Source organism: Oncorhynchus masou, chromosome 3, assembly GCF_036934945.1.
Source record: "Oncorhynchus masou masou isolate Uvic2021 chromosome 3, UVic_Omas_1.1, whole genome shotgun sequence".
NCBI lineage: Eukaryota > Metazoa > Chordata > Actinopteri > Salmoniformes > Salmonidae > Oncorhynchus > Oncorhynchus masou.
The window spans coordinates 28,978,653-29,003,289 of NC_088214.1; the positions used below are offsets into that span (position 1 = coordinate 28,978,653).

At 43.5% G+C, this 24,637-nt stretch overlaps 1 protein-coding gene across 1 annotated transcript in view; it reads left to right on the forward strand.

Moving 5' to 3' along the window:
* Positions 1-23,734, forward strand: part of LOC135514139 (tenascin-N-like) — a 29,501-nt gene extending 5,767 nt beyond the window's left edge. The window contains exons 3-17 of the mRNA XM_064937379.1: positions 687-1,430; positions 5,554-5,817; positions 6,586-6,768; positions 7,383-7,472; positions 11,864-12,127; positions 13,726-13,989; positions 15,588-15,851; positions 16,562-16,825; positions 19,841-19,971; positions 20,421-20,559; positions 20,862-21,013; positions 21,171-21,267; positions 21,414-21,578; positions 21,760-21,923; positions 22,471-23,734. Coding sequence (XP_064793451.1) covers positions 687-1,430; positions 5,554-5,817; positions 6,586-6,768; positions 7,383-7,472; positions 11,864-12,127; positions 13,726-13,989; positions 15,588-15,851; positions 16,562-16,825; positions 19,841-19,971; positions 20,421-20,559; positions 20,862-21,013; positions 21,171-21,267; positions 21,414-21,578; positions 21,760-21,923; positions 22,471-22,596 — 3,311 coding nt within the window. The 3' untranslated portion in view covers positions 22,597-23,734. The remainder of the gene's footprint in view (positions 1-686; positions 1,431-5,553; positions 5,818-6,585; positions 6,769-7,382; positions 7,473-11,863; positions 12,128-13,725; positions 13,990-15,587; positions 15,852-16,561; positions 16,826-19,840; positions 19,972-20,420; positions 20,560-20,861; positions 21,014-21,170; positions 21,268-21,413; positions 21,579-21,759; positions 21,924-22,470) is intronic.
* Positions 23,735-24,637: the final 903 nt, after the last annotated feature.

Sequence of the window (24,637 nt, forward strand, 5' to 3'; positions counted from 1 at the left end):
CACAATCCGTCTCAATTGTCTCAAGGCTTAAACATCCTTCTTTAACCTGTCTCCTCCCCTTCAGCTACACTGATTGAAGTGGATTTAAGAGGTGACATCAATAAGGAATCATAGCTTTCAGCTGGATTCCCCTGGTCAGTCTATGTCATGGAAAGAGCAGGAGTTCCTAATGTTTAGTACACTCAGTGTATATCTGAAAAGTGGAACTTAATCCCAAATGTTATTTAAAACTGTGAAACTGGTCTCCCAAGTGGTGCAGCAGTCTAAGGCACTGCATCGCAGTGATAGAGGCAGCACTACAGATCCGGGTTCGATCCCAGGCTGTGTTGCAGCCGGCCGCTAGTTGGAAGGTGTTTTCTCCGACACATTGGTGCGGCTGGCTTCTGGGTTATGCAAGAGGTGTGTCAAGAAGCAGTTTGGCCATGCAGGGTTGTGTTTCGGGGGGACACATCGCTCTCGACCTTCGCCTCTCCCAAGTCTGTACGGGAGTTGCAGCGATGGAACAGGACTGTAATTACCAATTGAATATCACAAAATTGGGGAGAAGAAGGGGTAATAAGTAAAAAAAATATATATATATAACTGTGGCACTGTTGGAAATAATGATTGATGCACGGTCACTTACATTACACTTACAGTACAGACACTTCAGATGTCACATAACGTGATTTCCTAAACTTCCACAGGTGTGGACACTAGCTGTAGTGGCCACGGGACCTACCAGCACAACACCTGCAGTTGTCAATGCAACCCTAGCTGGGAGGGTCCTGACTGCTCCATTTCCACCTGTCCTGATGAGTGCAACGACAACGGCCGCTGTGTGGATGGCAAGTGTGTCTGCCACGCTGGCTATACGGGGAGTGACTGCAGCCAGCTGATGTGCCCAGGCGACTGCAACGATAAGGGACACTGTGTGGACGGCAAGTGTGTCTGCCACGCTGGCTATACGGGGAGTGACTGCAGCCAGCTGATGTGCCCAGGCGACTGCAACGATAAGGGACACTGTGTGGACGGCAAGTGTGTCTGCCACGCTGGCTATACGGGGAGTGACTGCAGCCAGCTGATGTGCCCAGGCGACTGCAACGATAAGGGACACTGTGTGGACGGCAAGTGTGTCTGCCACGCTGGCTATACGGGGAGTGACTGCAGCCAGCTGATGTGCCCAGGCGACTGCAACGATAAGGGACACTGTGTGGACGGCAAGTGTGTCTGCCACGCTGGCTATACGGGGAGTGACTGCAGCCAGCTGATGTGCCCAGGCGACTGCAACGATAAGGGACACTGTGTGGACGGCAAGTGTGTGTGCTTCAGCCACTTCACTGGCGAGGACTGCAGCCAACAGAACTGCGATCCTGACTGCATCCATGGCAGCTGCGTGAACGGAATGTGTATCTGTGACGAAGGCTTCTTTGGGGAAGACTGCTCTACAGGTAGAAGTTCTGATATAGGCTGAGGTTATAATCAGGTCATAATATCTTATTCATTATTATATAAAAGGGAAAACTGATCCAAGATCAGCACTCCTAGTTTGAAATGGCCTAGATCTACATAGCAAACTCTACCTTTTGTTGATTCACAGAACTGAAATGCAGAAAATCTACAGCTGTAGGATCCTTAGGGTTCTAAGATTTCATAAACACTTTAAACTTGCCATTAGGTACTGGTGATTTGATTATTAGTTAAATAGCAAATTAAATTAAAATAAATTCACTGCTTCCACACTGGTGAAAGTGACAGCAATTGCTGCAGCCTCAAACTGTCTAAAGATTTCACTTTGTTAAAACCAAGTTTGTGCACAGATCCATGGTAGCTGGTCAGCTATTGCACTCAGCGATAGTAAGATTTTCAATCTGTGCTGCAAGAGAAATTTGGAGAGATTTATAGTAATGTGCATGTAGGAACTGTTGAAACGTTGCTTACAACAACAACAGGGACGTGTCAAGGGGGAAGAGGGAGGCTATGTGAGTTTATGAGTTAGATTTGGAGGATAAATATTATGAGTATAGGACAAAAGCTACAGTATACTGAGACATTTTCTGTTTTGTGTGATCAGACCTTGAGGTGCATCATCATCACCAATGCTTTTTTCTTTTTAGTGACCATCAAAAGCAATGCTAACCATATTTCACAACTATGATCGAGACTGGGATCTGAATTTAGGCCTTTGGAGATTTGTACATTGATAAAGAACTCAGACACACATTTCAAATAAATCATCTAGAGAAAACCTAAATTGTTTTATTCTGCCCACAAAAGGCCTTGGTGGATTTCTGTGGATTTGTAAAAGCCAGATCAATGTCCTACAGATGCTGCATGTGGATTTGGTCTGCTCTCCATGTACGTCTCCTGAGTTGTCCCTTAACGCTCTTTTCACCATGCTACAGTAGACTCAGTAAAAACAGGACCTTATGTGAGTCACTGAAAAGTGGGATGTCTCACACCGACAAATGACAGTTCCATGCAGAAATGTACATTCACATTTCTGCTTCACATTTGAGAATCACATCCATTTTCAAATTGGTGGTCTTGAATATTATTTGATTAACATACTGTACCCATTAGCAATGCCCAAATGCATTGACATTATGTATTGTCACTTTTAACTACATGGAAACAGTACATGTGCTTCCCCACTTGTTTTTCATATTAATCACGACAGAGAACACTGAGCAGCACACGTTTGGCCCAGTTGATGGAAGTCCTACTTACAGTTGTCTCAAAAAATGTTTAACACCATAATGATGTGTCTTTGGCTGAGAACTTGCCACTGTATGGCAGCATTCGCGCAAAACTGAAAGCGCGAACCACTGCTTTTAATCAGGGCAAGGCGACCAGAAACATGACCGAATACAAACAGTGTAGCTATTCCCTCCGCAAGGCACTCAAACAAGCTCTCAGTATAGAGACAAAGTAGTCGCAATTCAACGGCTCAGACATGAGAGGTAAGTGGCAGGGTCTACAGTCAATCACTGACTACAAAAAGAAAACCAGCCCCGTTGCGGACCCCGATGTCTTGCTCCCAGACAAACTAAACAACTTCTTTGCTCGCTTTGAGGACAATACAGTGCCACCGATACAGCCCACTACCAAAACCTGCGGACTCTCCTTCACCGCAGCCAACGTGAGTAAAACATTTAAACGTGTTAACCCTCGCAAGGCTGCCGGCCCAGACTGCATCCCTAGCCGTGTCCTCAGAGCATGCACAGACCAGCTGGCTGGTGTGTTTATCACACTGCACACTGCCCTAACCCATCTGGACAAGAGGAATACCTATGTAAGAATGCTGTTCATCGACTACAGCTCAGCATTTAACACCATAGTACCCACCAGACTCGTCATTAAGCTCGAGACCCTGGGTCTCGACCCCGCCCTGTGCAACTGGGTCCTGGACTTTCTGACGAGACGCCCCCACGTGGTAGGAAACAACATCTCCACCCCACTGATCCTCAACACTGGGGCCCCACAAGGGTGAGTTCTCAGCCCTCTCCTGTACTCCCTGTTCACCCATGACTGCGTGGCCATGCGTATCTCCAACTCAATCATCGAGTTTGCAGACGACACTACAGTGGTAGGCTTGATTACCAACAACGACGAGGCGGCCTACAGGGAGGAGGTGAGGGCCCTCGGAGTGTGGTGTCAGGAAAATAACCTCACACTCAACGTCAATAAAACAAAGGAGATGATCGTGGACTTCAGGAAACAGCAGAGGGCACCCCCCTATCCACATCGACAGGACACTAATGGAGAAGGTGGAAAGTTTTATGTTCCTCTGCGTACATATCACAGACAAACTGAAATGGTCCACCCATACAGGCAGCGTGGTGAAGAAGGCGCAACAGCACCGCTTCAATCTCAGGAGGCTGAAGAAATTGCGCTTATCACCAAAAACACTCACAAACTTTTACAGATGCACAATCGAGAGCATCCTGTCGGGCTGTATCACCGCCTGGTACGGCAATTGCTCCGCCCACAACCGTAAGGCTCTCCAGAGGGTAGTGAGGTCTGCACAACGCATCACCGGGGGCAAACTACCTGCCCTCCAGGACACCTACACCACCCGATGTCACAGGATGGCCAAAAAGATCATCAAGGACATCAAACGCTGCCTTTTCACCCTGCTATCATCGAGAAGGTGAGGTCAGTACAGGTGCATCAAAGCTGGGACCGAGAGACTGAAAAACAGCTTCTATCTCAAGGCCATCAGACTGTTAAAAGGCCATCACTAACATTGAGTGGCTGCTGCCAACATACTGACTCAAATCTCTTGCCACTTTAATAATTAAAAATTGGATGTAATAAATGTTTCACAAGTCACTTTAAACAATGCCACTTTATATAATGTTTACACACCCTACATTTCTCATCTCATATGTATATACTGTACTCTGTACCATCTACTGCATCTTGCCTATGCCGTTCAGCCATTGCTCATCCTTATATTTATATGTACAAATTCTTATTCATTCCTTTGTTGTTGTGAAATTGTTAGATTACTTGTTAGATTTTACTGCATGGTCAGAACTAGAAGCATAAGCATTTCGCTACCTCGCATTAACCACTGCTAACCATGTGTATGTGACCAATAAAATGTGATTTGATTTGGTGATTTGATTTGTAGATGTATGATTCTCTTCTTTATGAAGTCCAAACATAATTTCGTAATTTTCTTCTTCAAAATTTGCCTCCCTCATTATCAATCAGTAAGGACAAAAATGTCAGTTCCTTTTGCTTTATCCGAATTGTTAGATGTTCATTTATTTGTACATTTGGCTGTTCTGAAATATTATTTAAGGGTATAATTGTTACTGGCAGCGGCTGTAGAAAACGGCAGCAACAGTTGTATAAACTGCCACTGGATGGAAATGCTCCTGTTGAAGAGAAAGAAAACATTGAGCTTCCTGCCTTTAACATATGGAACAAGGTCCAAGCCTGCTGTGAATTCTTTCCTGGTAAATGTGGTCTCCTTAGCACCTATTTCATATTTTCCCCAATGTACACACGCTTTTTCTACACTTTAATTCCTCGAATTCAGCACATACGCTCGGTCGTCTGTGTCCGTATTTCCCTGTATCTGCAGGAATATCTTGGCTTGGAAAGTTTGCTTCGTACACTGCTGACTGGCCGTCTCCTAGGCTCTTATTCATGTTATTGAAAAGTCACCCCATACTGTCTGATTCGCCCTACCCTATTTCCACCATCTTGATTGAAGAATCGTGTCTAGATACAGTATCACGCTGTAACTGCAGAAAATGAATATGTTTTTCCCAATTTTCTAAATTGTGTTTTCCTTAAATCAGATATGTTATTTCTGTCAGAGTTACTTTGAGTGAAATGTGAAAAGAGTAAAAAAGAGAGAGCAATAACATAGTGAACTTAGTACACCTACTGACTTCGCCAAGAGGTCCGGAATTCTTGGCGAAACAACTGAAGTGTTGGACTGACAGGCCCCCATGTTTATCCTGGTTGGGGCTACCCCTCAAATTCATCACAATACCATAGTGAGTAACATAAAGTTTTGAACCTTAACTAATCATACCTCTGTGTCCCCCTCAGTGTCGGGCCCTAACGGCCTGCGTCTGGTAAGGGTGACTGATAATTCTCTGCTGGTGGAATGGGAGGCTGTGAAAGCAGCAGAGTACTACATCCTGACCTGGCACCCTGAGGGCAATGAGGCAGAGCTGGAGCGGTTCACCGTGCCCAACACAGAGACCTCCTACCTGATCACAGGACTCAGCCCAGGTGTCTCCTACATAGTGCAGGTGTACGCTGTCATCAAGGAGATCCAGAGCGAGGGGGACAGGATCGAGGCGACCACAGGTAAGGGAGTGATGTGAACTACAGAGGAAAGTACAGTATGTTTCTCATAACATTGATTTTCATATTTTACTCAAAAGTCCAGGTGCTTTTGTTTGTGGTAAGTGGTTCTGAATGCCAATTTAAATGTCCTGTCGTCACATAAAACTCTCTATGTACAGATCACCCCAATAACCCTGAATATTGTTTGTACTAAATGATTCACTTAGTGATCGTTTGCTTACCATTAGATTTAAGGTAATTACACCAGTCAGCCTAATTAAAAGGAAATGAAGCTGTAGACACATTTTATGGAAAGAGAGACACAGAGCACAGAGCCTTGGGCCCTGGGCTCTGCTGTGCGGTTAGCCATGGAAAACATCTCAGTGCACGACATTCCTGTCTGGGTATGAGAAAAGGCCTGATCATCCAGCTATGATGAAGAATTAGCGTGAGGCAAACAGTTCTCAGTCACACAATATGCTTAACTTCAAACGTTATCCCTTTCAAATGGTTTTAAATCATTTTTTTTAGTAAGAACTGTTAAAGAACATTAGCGAGACTATTTTCCCTGGCCTGGAATGGGTTTATATGCAAAATCACAAAACATGCCCTGGTCCTTGGTTCTGTATGATAGCGATGACACTCTTGGGTCATATTAGACGTCTCTCATAACTTGTATCTAACTATAACACCATTAGTGACAATTTATATGTCAACGCAGGTGAGATTTAAATGGCTAAATGTCATTATTCTGGCATATTCTAATGAGACTATGTTGAACCTACACAGAGGTGTCTGGTATTGATGGTATCCGGGTATTGGGCCAGACTGAGGACTCTATCCAGGTGGACTGGCAGAACCCTGCAGCACCTCTGGACCACTTCAGACTGACCTATGCTAACCCTGACGGGCAGGAGGAGGAGCAGAATGTACCAATGAGTGCAGAGGCCAGGACCACCCACACCATCGTAGGTATGTCATTTAAATTGGAGAACGCCGTCTGAAATAGATTTGAATAGAATAGTGTGAGGCCCAATGCAGGACATGAGAATCGGGTACTGGGAGTGAACCATTTAATACAGACGGACATGTAACGGAACAGGGACAGCGTCTGGACATAAACACGACACGACAAAATGCTACTACAGGGAACAACACAGAGGAGCAGACATATACACAGGGGCAATCAACACAGTGAGGGAGTCCAGGTGAGCCCAATGAGCAGAGCTGCGCGTAATGATGGTAACAGGTGCTTATGATGACGGGTAGCCTGGCACCCTTGAGCGCCAGGGAGGGGGAGCGGAAGCAGGCATGACAAATAGTCCATCATATTTTACAACCTTTGAATAGAATAGGACTTCATGTTTTACAACTGTTACATGTGTAACTGTCTGTTCCTTAATGGTCTCCACCTCTCCCCATTTGAGCAGAACACGCATAACCCTTTGAGTATTCACAGATCTATGTACCCGTAACTGCTAATCATTCAATTGTGTTCAAATGTATTGTGGTAGATTAAGAACCTTGAACTACTGTGAGGTTTTGCAAACCTGTATGCTTACTTTCCCTGTGTGTGTGTTATACAGGACTGCACCCTGGCACTGAGTACCTCATCACAGTGCAAGGCATCAAAGGGACCATCGAAGGGAAAGCCTCCTTCGCCACCGGGGTCACAGGTGACTGGTGCTGATACTAAACAACAGAGACTTTCTGGGGGTTTCAGAAAGTGAGGAGACAGTGTCTGCGTCCCAAATGGCCCCCTATTCCCTATATAGGGCACTACTTTTGACCAGTGAGCCCTGTCCAACTCAAAACCACATGTGGGGGGACGATCTCAATGGACATTGAAAGGACTATAACCAAATCAAAATTATGTAGAAATTATAATAGACCTTCATTTATAGTCTCTTTTCACTCTGTCCAGCTTGCTAATAGTCATCGTAATGGAAGCTAGACTGTCAGGGAGCATCGAAAATTCCAAAAGCGATAGATAAAGGACTATTTTTGCCCATTTTGACGGCAAGGCAATATAATCCATTTTAAGTGCGGCCCCCTGGACCTCGTTGAAGACCGGATGTGGCCTGCGGAGAAAATGAGTTTGACACTTCTGCTCTAAACCATTCCCAACTCTACTGTGAGAACAGCTGAGTAAAATAGGCACAGAATGTGTTAGAGTCCATAGCTTGATAAAGTACAGTACTGTACCCTGGTATTAGGTCTCACTATAACAGCCAATGATAGTAGAATATGAACGTGGTCAGGAAGACTAATAATTATGGGTAGTGATTATGGGTCATAAATCACAGTTTAATAATCTGGACAGATTCTAATGATCGTGGTAAGAGTGTCTGGACCAGGATCCGAGCCCTAAGGCCAGTGTAGTTCATGATTTACATAAGCCACCTGGTCCTTTAAAAATATGAACATGGGAATCACTTATTTGAATCTCACAAGCATTCTCTTGAGTATTTTGCGTGAGGATGAATTCATAAAGGATGTTAACTTCTACAGCCGGTCCTGCCAACCCGATACCTGCCACTTATTTGACCGACTGAAATGACTGTCTACAATTGCAGCTTGGCCTGCTCCTTTTGTTGGCTGTTTATTTCAGGAGATGTATTACAGTAGTTCAAAAGCAGAGCTGTCCCTGTCTCATTACGGTGATGGTGCTTTTGTTTTCTCAACCCTCAGGTGACATTTAATGGGTTTCATTTGGGAGTTAACCATTGTAGCGTTTCCCATTTGATGGCTGTCAGGTGTCTTTCCATTACCTCACACATCCTTCTTCACAGAGCTCATCTTCACACAAGACAAGGTGGCCTGTCTCAACTTCCACCACGGAAACCTTCACTTGAGGAGTTGCACGAAAGGCTTATAGTGATTTTGGAAGTTGGAACTCCAGAGTTCCCTTAGATAGGCGTAGAATTGTTTCAAGATGAGTGTGTGGGCCGGGAACTTTTAAAAGGTCACCTATTATTGCTTACTGCCCAGTTTGTTCTCCTCAGAGCGATATAGTCACACACGCGATCGAAAAATAGGAACATTCGAACATAATAGCAATCACATAGAGGCAGTTTATTGTGACTGTCTGTGAGTATATGAGCCTCCTAATAACCGTACAGAGTATGAAACTGTATCCTGTGGGGCCACCCCTGACAGCTCACATTATGTAAGCCTCAATTAGAGGAGCTTTGTTCCTTCCTCTCAGCAAGTTATACATTACAGAACATTTTCTCACAAATGGCCGGTCCACTTACAACAAGAGGGGGAGATGGCTTTTCAATTCCTCTCTCTTTCGGGAAAGATCTGCTATTTATTTACTGTGAAAATCAGCTAGAGTGCATTGTCTTCTTTTATTGAATGGCATTATAGTATTTTGTGAAACAAATGTCTCTCTTCATCCTGTCATAAATCATAAATCCTTATTTCATAGACAATGAAATGGTGGACTACGACGTTAGACCTTGTAACGTGTGCACGGTTCCTGCGTCAGTATTGTTGCCAGGGCTCAGTAAGGAGAGATCAATTATAGCAACCTGAAAGCATTCGGGACAAGCCAAAATCAACAGAATTGCTACCTGTCACAGTAACCTGCCAGAGGATTGTAAGGCTCATAAACACAACATAGTAGTCTACTGGTGCTACCGCATCGGATTCAATAAGGTTTACACAGGAGCGGCCATATCACTAGAAGCAGATGCATGGCTAGGTGAAAGTCAGGGAAAGTGTTTAGTCTTCATCATGGTCCCTGGAATCGAAGGCCATGTGGAGCTGTGCAGTACAGCTGGGCTGCAGTCAGTGATGTGGGCGGAGGAGTACTCTGGCATCTTTCAGAGTTAGTCTGAGGCACTGAAGTTACTAATCTCTTCTGCCACCTAATTGCAGTGTGGATGGACTCACGTACAGACTGACCCACATGGGACGAATTGCACCCTTCTGGCTCCTCGAGCACTCGACTTTCTGCTGTCATTGTCCGTTTAAATAAAGCTTGTGAATGGGAACAAACTACTAGCAGCTTTCTCCCCAGCCTGTAAGGATGGTAAGGAGGCCTACTGATGGATAAGCTGTTTTCCACATGGTAAACCGCAACCAGTGTTTTGTAGTCTCCCCACTCAGCTACCGTGGCAGCAGAAGCTTGAGCTATCCAAAGCCGTCATACATCACGACATGGCCTCGCCAAACGCGGTCTCTTCCCACGGAAACATAACACCTACCAACGTGCTGATCTGTTTAAGCGTGAGCAACCAAACATGGGAAAGGATCAGAAAGCTGTGGCACGTGTGGCTGTCTGCATTTTTAACTCCTACACGGTACATAGGGCTTTCTCCGAGGCTACTGATACTATGTGTAACTCATTTGCATTTTCTTGTGATTAACCCCTGTCAGCTTGTCAAGCAATGTACCCACATACAGTGGCAAAAAGACAGCAGCTAAACCTTATAAGTGCCTCCCGATGCCGCACTCTCTCTTTGGATGCATCAATAATCCGTTTTCATGATGCGGATAGCGTGGTGACATAGAGCTGACCTTGGAGGAGTCGCAGAGGGATAGCCTAAATGATGATTGCTTTTACATGTCTTCTCACTTCCTCTCTCTGTCTGGCTGCTGATGCCACTGATGCTTGCATTCCCTGACCCCCGTCGAGCTGCAAGCTCCATTCCCCTCACTCACCCTGCTCTGCTGGGTGCTCCTCTCTGGATCCTCCCTGTCAGTCTGCTCACATCCGCCATATATCTTCTCTGTCCCCTGATACATTAAGCCCCTTGACTTCCTCGTCATAGAGAGAGCGTGCCCCAGCAAGCATTGGCCCCATCTGGGTATTTGGTTGGCAAGGTGGGCACAGGCTAGCCCACACCAAGCCCACACCAGCCCAACACGGGCTAGCCCACAGTAATTCCATATCAGCCCAACAGAGACTATCCCAGCGTGGGCTAGCCCACACCAAGCCCACACCAGCCGACACAGGTTAGCCCACACCAAGCCCAACACAGTCTATCCCAAACCAGTCCCAGCTGGAGGCGGGGGCTCATTCAAATATTTGGTTCCAGTTAAAGTGTTCTGTTGTGTAATGCCCACATGTTTTAAAATCTTGTTTACAGCCAATGATGAAGTCTCAATAAATACTTAAATAACATACAGTATGAGTTAATAGTTTCTCTTGTAAAAAATCTATGTATTAGAGATGGGCATTTCGAGTCTTTTCGGTGAGCTGGCGCATTTGGCTCTTCGTTCATGATGTTAAAAAATAGCAAATCTCCAATGTAAAGCCCAAAAGGTAGGCTGCCTTTATGTCAGATCATGAAATGCAAGTTCAAAATATTTTTTTATTTGGCCAAATTCTTAGATGGCCTGTAGTTATTATTGTTAATATTTTTTCATGCACTGAAACAATGTGCATGGACCAGCATAACGTGCTGTTTATTGTTTCTGCAGTGAGGATTCACCTTTAGAGAATTATGTTGTAAATTAGCTGAAGGGAGGATGGCTCATAATAATGTCTGGAACGGAGCGAATGGAATGGCATCAAACACCTGGAAACCATGTGTTTGATGTATTTGATACCATTCCATAAATTCTGCTCCAGCCATTACCACGAGCCCGTCCTCCCCAACTAAGGTGCCACCAACCTCCTGTGGTAGTAGCAGTATGCAAATCAGGGAGCCAAATGAAGACCTGTGCTGGGAAAAGATTGGCTTATTTCAGGCAAAGTAAGGACTGCCTTCAACAGATATGAACTGCCCACACAAATGCCTTAGGGACCAACGTGAAGCTGATGAGCAAAGGTGCATTGGCAACCTATATATGGTCAATATTTTTACTCGCATTGGGCCAACATTGTGCCAATGTAGATGTATATGCTGGGTCTGCGTTCCTCTTCCAGCCTGCTCCTAGGGTCTCTGTCTGCTCCTCACAGGAGTGAAGAGCCTAACAGAAAATCATTTGACCGACTTGGATAAAATGAATGCTTGAATGGTGTTTTCTAAACCACATACCTGAGTGTCCTTATAGAAAATAGTGATTCTTCATACAACGTCTTCTCTGCCTACATCCTCATATATGTCAACAGATCTTGACGATCCTACAAACCTCTTGACCAAAGAAGTGACAGAGGATACCGCTACCGTGGAATGGCAGAAGATACAAGCAGAGATCGACGGCTACCTGATCAGCTACAGCTCTGCTGAGGGCTCCAGTGGGGAGATCCCTGTTGGGGCAGACAGCACCTCCTACAGGCTGACTGGGCTGAAGCCTGGAGTCCTCTACACAGTCTACATCTGGGCTGTCAAGGGCTCCCGGGTCAGCAGGAAGAGCTCCACAGAAGCTGAGACAGGTGAACTGTTAACCAAATGCCTGACTTGTTTTTGTTTCAGTTCTCGAAATAGTCTTAAGTGACGTCTGTCTTTATACTTTCATCCTGATGGCTTGTGGATGAATGGGAGAGAAGTTCTCATCCTATGCTTTATGTAGGTCCTTTGTGCAAGAGGACATTTGTTAATGTTGGGGTCTTGTGGATAGTTCTTAGGGCTGTATTTTCACTTTTAAAGGGATGCACTTTACAAAATGACAGCATGGTACAAAAGAAAACAGTCAGGCAGACTTTCACCCTCAGCACTTTTGTGAATATGTATCTTCTTTACATCTTTGCCAAGAGGGAAACTCTTGCTCAGACCTGTGCTGGGCAAGCTATTTAAAGTAATTAGGTAGACACTTCTTTTGAAATGAGTTTATCATAGCCTATAGCTGTGGAGCATGTTTGTGGAAATGTTTTAGAGACATTTAAGGAGAGCTTAAGGGAGCTAGAAATGGTTCCTTCCTCATTTAATTCTGCTCATTTGAAAGAAACACCAAACATATGCTTCCCTTGTGTGTCAATGTGATGGGATAAAAGGAGGATGCAGTAACGGCTTGGTGGGGCTATTTCAATAACCCCTCGGTTCACCTAACTATTTGTTTAACATTCACTTACTGGCAATCCAGTCAGCAAAATACTATCAAATACTTGAGATCAACGTTATACATGAGAGAGAGAGAGAGAGAGAGAGAGAGAGAGAGTGAGAGAGAGAGAGGAGAGTGCATTTTAACTGCTGTTTATGGCATTAAAACAGAAGGCTCAAGTACTATACCAGCTGACTCCCACCATCAGGAAATACAGGCATTAGATAAGCACTGTGTAGGAAATCTCCTCTTGGCTCTCATAGTGCAAAAATATCACACCCAGTGGTACTATACTTTCTGTATCAGTGTATACATTCCCTCCCCCACAATCTCATTGATACCAAAAGTAAACAATATGCTACATTAGGTTGTAGGTGAGGTTTGGTCGTCTGGCCTTCAGGGACTGTTGGTGTGGGACATTTGAAGCCTATTGGATGCCTACCCCTGCATTGTCATGGACGCCTGCTTTAGTGAGAAAATGAAACAGACATAGTACACTAAGCTGTCCCATAAGTCAAACAACGGGATTCCACATGGATACAAACATCTGAGAGGGGTGAAATTCAAGCAGGGCTTCTCATGTTTCCCATGTTTGGTCTGCTGACTGGATGGGGGTAGGTTGGGGAAGGCTAGGATAACTGGATCAGTAAACGTAAATTAACTGTGACACAGGACTAATGGAAGGTGGTACATAGAGCTTTCTGCTCTCAAACCAGTGTTAACAAGTGGTAACAAACAGGGTGGTGGTAGGTACACTTTAAGATAGGGTTAGTCATTGAGGTTAAAGTGAACACTGATAATTAATTGAAACATGCCTTGAAAAATATATTTTAAAAATACATTGTTAAAGATCTTCATGTGATAACACTGCACTAGTAGAATGACATAACATACGCTTTAACATAGTTCCTAACACATCTAGCTTTTAGTGCCTGCTACTTACATAGTATGTGTTGAAACTACTGAAATTAACTCACACTCATACCTCTCCAGAACTAGATGTTCCTACTAACCTGTTGACCAGAGAAGTGACAGAAGACACAGCGACAGTAACATGGGATAAAGTCCAGGCTGAAATCGACGGCTACCTGATCAGCTACAGCTCTGCTGAGGGCTCCAGCGGGGAGATCCCTGTTGGGGCAGACAGCACCTCCTACAGGCTGACTGGGCTGAGGCCTGGAGTCCTCTACACAGTCTACATCTGGGCTGTCAAGGGCTCCCGGGTCAGCAGGAAGAGCTCCACAGAAGCTGAGACAGGTAAACTGTTAACCAAATGCCTGACTTGTTTTTGTTTCAGTTCTCGAAATAGTCTTAAGTGACGTCTGTCTTTATACTTGGATCCTGATGGCTTGTGGATGAATGGGAGAGAAGTTCTCATCCTATGCTCTATGTAGGTCCTTTGTGCAAGAGGACATTTTTTAATGTTGGGGTCTTGTGGATAGTTCTTAGGGCTGTATTTTCACTTTTAAAGGGATGCACTTTACCAAATGACAACATGGAACAACAAAAAAAACAGCCAGGCAGACTTTCACCCTCAGCACTTTTGTGTATATTTATCTTCTTTACATCTTTGCCAAGAGGGAAACTCTTGCTCAGACCTGTGCTGGGCAAGCTATTTAAAGTAATTAGGCAGACACTTCTTTTGAAATGAGTTTATCATAGCCTATAGCTGTGGAGCATGTTTGTGGAAATGTTTTAGAGACATTTAAGGAGAACATAAGGGAGCTAGAAATGGTTCCTTCCTCATTTAATTCTGCTCATTTGAAAGAAACACCAAACATATGCTTCCCTTGTGTGTCAATGTGATGGGATAAAAGGAGGATGCAGTAACGGCTTGGTGGGGCTATTTCAATAACCCCTCGGTTCACCTAACTATTTGTTTAACATTCACTTACTGGCAATCCAGTCAGCAAAATACTATCAAATACTTGAGATCAACGTTATACATGAAGGAAAGAGAGAGAGAGAGAGAGAGAGAGAGAGAGAGAGAGAGGAGAGTGCATTTTAACTGCTGTTTATGGCATTAAAACAGAAGGCTTAAGTACTATACCAGCTGACTCCCACCATCAGGAAATACAGGCATTAGATAAGCACTGTGTAGGAAATCTCCTCTTGGCTCTCATAGCGCAGAAATATCACACCCAGTGGTACTATACTTTCTGTATCAGTGTATACATTTCCTCCCCCACAATCTCATTGATACCAAAAGTAAACAATATGCTACATTAGGTTGTAGGTGAGGTTTGGTCGTCTGGCCTTCAGGGACTGTTGGTGTGGGACATTTGAAGCCTATTGGATGCCTACCCCTGCATTGTCATGGACGCCTGCTTTAGTGAGAAAATGAAACAGACATAGTACACTAACCTGTCCCATAAGTCAAAGAACGGGATTCCACATGGATACAAACATCTGAGAGGGGTGAAATTCAAGCAGGGCTCCTCATGTTTCCCATGTTTGGTCTGCTGACTGGATGGGGGTAGGTTGGGGAAGGCTAGGACCACTGGATCAGTAAACGTAAATTAACTGTGACACAGGACTAATGGAAGGTGGTACATAGAGCTTTCTGCTCTCAAACCAGTGTTAACAAGTGGTAACAAACAGGGTGGTGGTAGGTACACTTTAAGATAGGGTTAGTCATTGAGGTTAAAGTGAACACTGATAATTAATTGAAACATGCCTTGAAAAATATATTTTAAAAATACATTGTTAAAGATCTTCATGTGATAACACTGCACTAGTAGAATGACATAACATACGCTTTAACATAGTTCCTAACACATCTAGCTTTTAGTGCCTGCTACTTACATAGTATGTGTTGAAACTACTGAAATTAACTCACACTCATACCTCTCCAGAACTAGATGTTCCTACTAACCTGTTGACCAGAGAAGTGACAGAAGACACAGCGACAGTAACATGGGATAAAGTCCAGGCTGAAATCGACGGCTACCTGATCAGCTACAGCTCTGCTGAGGGCTCCAGTGGGGAGATCCCTGTTGGGGCAGACAGCACCTCCTACAGGCTGACTGGGCTGAGGCCTGGAGTCCTCTACACAGTCTACATCTGGGCTGTCAAGGGCTCCCGGGTCAGCAGGAAGAGCTTCATTGACGCTGAGACAGGTCACTAACTCGTCTCGTGATTCAAAGTGTTAAAAAACCCTGTAGATATGGATGTTACTTAGAATAGGAAGTGTTTGTGTTAGATAATTCATCTGGGACTATACAAAATAGTGTTACCAGTAAAAGTGGCAAAGAGATAATCAGTCAAACTTGTCTCACATATCCTTAGTCATTCCACCACTGACCATCACAGAAAATGATGTATTCTAATAATATGTCTACTCAAAAATACATTACACTTCAAAATTGAAGTTTGTCTGATGTTTTTAAATCTTAATGTCAAGATTAGTCCACTTTCTGCACACCATTGACTGAGTACATCCAGCTATATTCCTCAACCTCCTTGAAACAAATTTGCAATGCAAAGCTTGAAATGATATAGTGGTAATCTTTCCCAGGTAATTTAGAATTTTGCCATATAGCTGCAGCTACAAAACGGATGGCCTGTAACGTGAACTTATCTCAACAGATGATCACTTTTGAGGCCTAAAAACATCCAACAAACATTGCTATTGGGTTGTAATTCCCCAATAATTCAATATTAGTTTGTTAATTATTCTATGCAAAATACTTGTGCTACTTTTTAACAAATCCTGACATGAAAATGATCGTGCTCTTGGGAAACACAACTTTTAATCTCCCAGATGAAAAAAAATGTAATGCATGGTAGACTGTGTATAGTAATAATCCATTTACTAATGGTTCTCCAGATCTGGATGCTCCTACTAACCTCTTTACCAGAGAAGTGACAGAAGACACAGCTGATGTGTCGTGGGACAGACCTTTAGCAGATATTGACGGCTACCTGATCAGCTACAGCTCTGCTGAGGGCTCCAGTGGGGAGATCCCTGTTGGGGCAGACAGCACCTCCTACAGGCTGACTGGGCTGAGGCCTGGAGTCATCTACACAGTCTACATCTGGGCTGTCAAGGGCTTCCGGGTCAGCAGGAAGAGCTCCACAGAAACGGAGACAGGTTTTCTATCTGTATTTTCATGATAATCCCACACATTCATTGTCCAATGAGAGAGATAGTCATTTCTGAACAAGAGGTTATGGTGTTTTTGTTTTTCACCTTTATTTAACCAGATAGGCTAGTTCTCATTTAGGATAGTTCTCATAGGCTAGTTCTCATTTACAACTGTGACTTGGCCAAGATAAAGCAAAGCAGTGCAACACAGAGTTGTATAAACAAATATACAGTCAATAACACAATAGAAAAAGTCTATGCAAATGAGGTAAGATAAGGGCGGTAAGGCAATAAATATGCCGTAGTGGCATAATAATAACAATTTATCAATTCAACACTGGGGTGATAGATTTGCGGAAGATTAATGTGCAAGTAGAAAAAAATAACAGTAAGGGGATGAGGTAGTCTGATGGGCTATTTACAGATGGGCTATGTACAGGTGCAGTGATCTGTGAGCTGCTCTGACAGCTGGTGCTTAAAAAGCGAGGGCCAGCCAATGAGAGCCTACATGTAGCAGTGGTGGGTAGTATATGGGGCTTTGGTGACAAAACGGTTGGCACTGTGATAGACTGCATCCAATTTGCTGAGTAGAGTGTTGGAGGCTATTTTGTAAATGACATCGTCGAAGATAAGGATCGACAGCATAGTCAGTTTTACAAGGGTATGTTTGGCAGCATGAGTGAAGGATGCTTTGGTGTGAAATAGGAAGCCAATTCTAGATTAAATTTTGGATTGGAGATGCTTAATGTGAGTCTGGAAGGAGAGTTCACAGTCTAGCCAGACACCTAGGTATTTGTAGTTGTCCACATATTCTAAGTCAGAACCATCCAGAGTAGTGATGCTGGAAGTGCAGGCAGGTGTGGGCAGCGATCGTTTGAAGAGCATGCATTTAGTTTTACTTGCCTTTAAGAGCAGTTGGAGGCCACGGAAGGAGAGTTGTATGGCATTGAGGCTCATCTGGAGGTTAGTTAACAGTGTCCAAAGAAGGGCCAGAAGTATACAGAATGGTGTCATCTGCGTAGAGGTGGATCAGAGACTCACCAACAGCAAGAGCGACATCATTGATGTATACAGATTAAAGAGTCGGCCCGAGAATTGAACCTGTGGCACTCCCAGAGGTCCGGACAACAGACCCTCCGATTTGACACAATGAACTCAGTCTGAGATGGAGTTGGTGAACCAGGCAAGGCAGTCATTTGAGAAACCAAGGCTGTTGAGTCTGCCAATAAGAATATGGTGAGTCAAAAGCCTTGGCGTGGCTGAGGTGCACCCATGACCAGCTCGGAAACCAGAATGCATAGGGGAGAAGGTACGGTGGGATTTGAAATGGTCAATGATCTGTTTGTTAACTTGGCTTTCGAAGACCTTAGAATGGCCGGGTAGGATAGATATAGGTCTGTAGCAGTTTGGGTCTAGTGTGTCGCCCCCTTTGACGAGGGGGATATCCGCTGCAGCTTTCCAATCTTTGGGGATCTCCGATGGTACGAAAGAGAGATTGAACATGCTAGTAATAGGGGTTGCAATAATTTTGAGGGATAATTTTAGAAAGAGAGGTTCCAGATTGTCTATCCTGGCTTATTTGTAGGGGTCCAGATTTTACAGCTCTTTCAGAACATCAGCTATCTAGATTTGGGTGAAGGAGAAATGGGGTAGGCTTGGGTGAGTTGCTGTAGCGGGTGCAGGGCTGTTGACCGAGGTAGGGCTAACCAGGTGGAACGCATGGCCTAGCATAGAAAAATGCTTATTGAAATTCTCAATTATCCTGGATTTATTGGTGGTGACAGTGTTTCCTAGCCTCAGTGCAGTGGGCAGCTGGGAGGAGATGGTCTTATTCTCCATGGACTTCACAGTGTCCCAGAACTTTTTAGAGTTTGTGCCACAGGATGCAAATCTCTGTTTGAAAAAGCTAGCCTTTGTTTTCCTAACTGCCTGTGTACATTCTTTCCTAACTTCCCTGAAAAGTTGCATATCGCGGTGGCTATTCGATGCTAAGGGCAGTCAGGTCTGGGGTGATCCAAGGGCTATATCTGTTCCTGGTTCTAAATTTTTTGTGGCATGCTTATTTAAGATGGTGAGGAAAGCACTTTTAAAGAATAACCAGGCATCCTCTACTGACGGAATGAGGTCAATATCCTTCCAGGATACCCGGGCCAGGTTAATTAGAAAGACCTGCTCGCTGAAGTGTTTAGGTTGCGTTTGACAGTGATGAGGGGTGGTCGTTTGACCGCAGACCCATTACGGATGCAGCCAATGAGGCAGTGATCGCTGAGATCCTGGTTGAAAACAGCAGAGGTGTATATGGAGGGCAGGTTGGTTAGGATTATATCTATGAGGGTGCCCGTGTTTACAGATTTGGGGTTGTACCTGGTAGGTTCATTGATAATTTGTGTGAGATTGATGGCATCAAGCTTAGATTGTAGGATGGCCTGGTGTTAAGCAGCATGAGCTCTGAAGATAGATGGGGAGCAATCAGTTCACATATGGTGTCCAGGGAACAGCTGGGGGCAGAAGGTGGTCTATAGCAAGCGGCAACGGTGAGAGACTTGTTTCTGGAAAGGTGGATTTTTAAAAGTAGAAGCTCAAATTGTTTGGGCACAGACCTGGATAGTAAGACAGAACTCTGCAGGCTATCTCTGCAGTAGATTGCAGTTCTATCTTGTCGGGAAATGTTATAGTTAGGGATGGACATTTCAGGGTTTTTGATGGCCTTCCTACGCCAGGATTCAGACAAGGCTAGGACATCCTGTGTGGAGGCATAATCATCTTTGAGGAGCTGTCAGGTTCCTTCGCTCTTAGTGGAATTCTGCTCAACCCAAACCAACAGTTCAAGGATCTGCTCAATATGAGATACAAACAGTGACATTTATTGGAGAATAGAGATGGAGGAATGTAATGCATGATAAATAGTACTTCATCAGCTGTCATATTCTTATTTTGCCATCCAATTACTGCATCTGGACATTTTCATTCATGAATTCTATTTGACTAAATGGCTTCTGTTTTGGGATGTTCTCTCCATAGAAATTGACGCACCAAAAAACCTGAAAGCATCGGATGTTAAACTGAATGTAGCTAACCTGACCTGGACTGCTCCCTTAGCCAGAATCGATGGCTACATCCTCACATTGAGAGCTGAGGATGGCAGTTTGAAGGTACTAATTCTCAGTAACATACACTCTAGTTGTGGGCATGGAAATATGCAATGTCATGATATATGTATGTAGCAATAGAAACCTATTATATTAGCCAGTTGTGTTTTTTTCGTAGCTTTCGGTATTGGAGATCACAATTTCATTTCATCCTATATGAAAGGGAAAGGAAAGGGAAAGGGGGATACCTAATCAGTTGAATGCCTTAAACTGAAATATGTCTTCCGCATTTAACCAAACCCCTCTGAATCAGAGAGGTGCGGGGAGCTGCCTTAATCGACAAAGTTACTGTTGGTGTGCATCGTGTACAAAATACCAGTATTCTCAGTGTTATACCCCTGACCTCTAGTGGCGAAACATTTGTAAAAACCAACGTCAGTGGTCTTTAGTTCTGTGTCAGTGACTCTTCCTTGTCTCAGTGAATGATTGTAATTCCACGGTGTTCTGACTAGGCTGTGGAGAAGACGCTGAGGGCAGGAGAGAGCAGCTTTGCCATGTCGGGCCTGGAGAAAGGAAAGAACTACATTGTTACCCTCCTTGCTTACAGAGGACCAAAGAGGAGCAGAGTGATAGAGATCACATTCAAAACAGGTACACTGTGCCCTCTATGAACATCATCCACACACCAGACTAGTCTGACTCAGTGTGGTGAGACGTTAGCATTTCACTACACTCTTGTGCTATAATTTCAATTTGATTAGTAATGTTTCATTTCTTTCTCATCTTACAATTAATTGGTCACTTGTGAAATATAACTGAAAGCCAACTTTCAGGGCAATTAGCTTGCTGCTATATCAGAGTAAATTACTTGACACATCGTTACATATTTTTTCCCCCCTGAACCCCATAACGGTTATAGTTTACTGGCATCATTGCACTTGTATCCTTCACAGTGGGTTTGTTGTACCCATTCCCCATGGACTGTACTCAGATTAAGAAGAATGGTAACATGGCAAGTGGAATCTACACCATTTACGTCAACAGTGATCGCACCAAGCCCATGGAGGTGTACTGTGACATGGACACTGATGGCGGTGGATGGGTGGTACGCTCAAACTAAAGTACATTTTGATTGATGGTATTGATGACTGAAAGAAAAAAACGGTCTGGATAGATGGACCATCGATTTAAGTGCTCAATCAAACTATCAATCAAATTTGTGTGTGAGCAGAGACTGAGATCTACAGTACATCACTCCCCAGGTGTTCCAGAGACGCAACAATGGACAGATGGACTTCATGAAGCGCTGGAGACAGTACATGGCTGGTTTTGGGAATATGACTGATGAATTTTGGCTTGGTTAGTACTGTATAAACATCCTTTTCATCTCCTGTATCGCAATAGGACTGTTATGTCCCTAGGAGTTCCTCTCATGGAATTGATATTGACGATAATGATGATGTAAATGTAATAAGTCCTCAAAGTTCTCTTACTCTAACCCACAGGTCTGGACAATATCTATGAGCTGACCAATACTCCGACGCAGTACGAGCTGCGAGTGGACCTTGGTGTGGGTTCAGAGAAGGCCTATGCTGTCTATGACAACTTCAAGATAGCCCCGGCTAAGCAGAAGTTCAAGCTGACCATCGGTGAATACAGTGGAACAGCAGGTGGACCATCTCTTTGTATCTTTCTAACAATTTGTTGAGGAATACAAGCATAAATATTCCACACATTAAACAAACTCAGGGCTCCAACCCACACACATAACCAATTACCACACAGCTGTAACTGTAATGAATAGAATTTTCACAATGGATGCTGTGAATCTGGTATGTGATTGTTTTCCAGGCGATGCCATGAGCTACCATCAAGGTCACCCCTTCTCCACGGTTGACAATGACAATGACATTTCTCTTGGTAACTGTGCCCTGACACATCGTGGTGCATGGTGGTACAAAAACTGTCACCTTGCCAACCTCAACGGCAAATTCGGAGACAACAGACACAGCATGGTAAGACTTGTGCGGCATAGTTTTTGGGGGTGTAGTGCAAGATCGTACAAGCAGATGGCGCTGATAGCATAATACAGAATTCATGGTCGTTGCACGTGAGCGTCTGGTAGGGGTTTTCTGTTCTTAGTGTGAAATGGCTGTCCTAGATTTATCAGCTTCCATAAAGATACACTTTTCTCAAAAAGCCTTATAAATAGCAGGTGTTTATAGCTACCTTTCATTCTCAGGGAGCCTAACAAGAACTGTTTTGTGTCTGCATGAAGAACGTTGAGAGGAAATGGGAGGGAATTGTTTTGTCATATCAAGTTGTACCATGCCTCTCTTCATGAGATGCATAATACGTTTGTGTCAGTATTGATGAAGACATCACCGGCACAGATAGAACTTGATAGAAGTTTCATTCTGGATCATTCTATATTTTACCTTATTTTGATAGATATGAGACAGTATGAAATCCTCTTCAGTGTGAAGCAGTTACTAGTATCATGAAACATCTGGCTGACTGTGGCTAATGTGTTGTCCTGTCTCTCTTTCTAACCTCTACCAGGGTGTGAACTGGGAGCCATGGAAGGGTCACCTGATGTCTCTTGATTTCACTGAGATGAAGATTCGGCCTGTGGGCACTGCCAGGAAGAGGAGGTCGCTTAGAAGCAGTACAGCTCCCAGAAAATAGTCCCTCTGATGAACTAAAGCAGTCAATGGGAACCTCATTACAAACCAGGCAAAGTAGCTAGAACCTCAAACCAGGAACATCAATCTATCTCAAGATTATTGTAACTTACTTTATGTTAACATATCATATGGCTGCAGCCATAAACGTCTTTATTTTTCATAGGATATTTGTATTATATTGGTTTATTTCATATATATTATGAACAAGTGAACTGCAACTTTCACTGTATAGCATTATCACATGGGCAAAGTAAAAGGATTTCGTATCTTGGCTCTGTCCTAAAGCAGCATTCCTCGCAGACGTAGATTCTTAGCAAATGACCTCTGTCCTATTGTACTGTATATGATTACATTTTATGCTCCATGGCATAAAACGGTCACCATATTCATAACACTGTCTGCTCCTATTATGCATAATCAGTTAGATTACCCAATGATACCGTGTTTTTAGAATAGTTATACTGCTCTTGTTCACATTCATAACATAGCATAGACCCTGACTGTCTGTTCTACGTTCTGGTCTCTGGTCTACCCAGCCTACAGAGTTAGCTACATTTCACATTTCAGATGTTATGCATAAGAAATAGAATGTATGACATGCTCCTTTGTAAGATTGTATTTTCAAGTGTGTATTGTAATTGTGTCATTCCACAAAGAGTGCCTTTTGGGTCCCTTTGATATTTTAAGTAGAAATTAAAAGCCTGCTATATTAAATGAAGTGCCCTTTAATATAGACCACATGGAGAATTCAATCAATCGGATTCCTAAAATGAATATAGGCTTGCTAAAGTTCCAAAATTCAGCATTTTGACATGTCCCTCCATCCACCCTGTATCACTTCTAGGACGATTTTAACCGACTTAATTCCAAAATGTCTCCAAGTTTTACCATCATTTTAAAGCCCTACTTAAAGTGTTGCTATGACAGTCATTTCTGAAGACTATTATGTATTTCACGTGATTAGTGATTCATTTACATCTGTCCCTCGTTTTAAGGTCAACACTGTTATGTGAACTGAACATGGTGAAACTATTCCTTTTCAAATATTTTTTTGCAGAAGAAACATTGAATATCTAATAGTCAAATCATAGAGTAAAAGCTTTTATTGGCCATTTTCTGGTGTTTTGTGGTGTCAAGCATAACATGTCAACCTTTTTACCCATAGATCGACAGGCTATAAATGTTTCAACAAGTTCATTTTTTGGTGAAGCTTGCATTCAATCGCCACTGCCTGTTGCACACAACATACTTCCATTCCTCCTGTCACAAGGGGATTCATGGCTGACTTCAGAAGAAATTGTCAGCCCTGTTATGGCCATCCCTGTTACTTTATTTCACACTTAATAGGCATTTACTATAGTCATTTGAGATGGGAAAACATGATTTTCATGAAGTTGAATGATAAATAACAACATGTTAAAGTTAGGTGAAATCAAACTTCTTTTTCTTACAAGTTACATTTCTCAAAAGGCAGCGAATTGGTGGAATGACCCAGTTGCTGTGTTATATTGAAGTCCTTTTTGGCACTATGTAACGGCTCTCGTCGAAAGGAGTGGACCAAAGCGCAGCGTGGAAAGTATTCATGATTTTATTATCCAAAAAACACTCAACTAAAACAACAAACCGAAAGCGCCCAGTTCTGTCAGGTAACAGACACTAAAGACAAAACAAGACTCCACAAAATCCAAAAGGAAAATGACAACTTATATATGATCCCCAATCAGAGACAACGATAAACAGCTGCCTCTGAATGGGAACCACACTCAGCAAAAACCAAAGAAATAGAAAACATAGACTTTCCCACCCGAGTCACACCCTGACCTAACCAATCATAGAAAATAATAAGGATCTAATGATCTCTAAGGTCAGGGCGTGACACAGTAGCATCTATGCCTGCAGTGACAGAGAGTACTATTTGAATGGGACATGACTTCACACAATGTTTATCAAAAAGATGCAGTTGATGTTAATCAACTAATTCAATTCATACTTGAAGAGGACCGAAGTAGAACACGTTTGATTTTCACCGTCTCTTTCCCAGA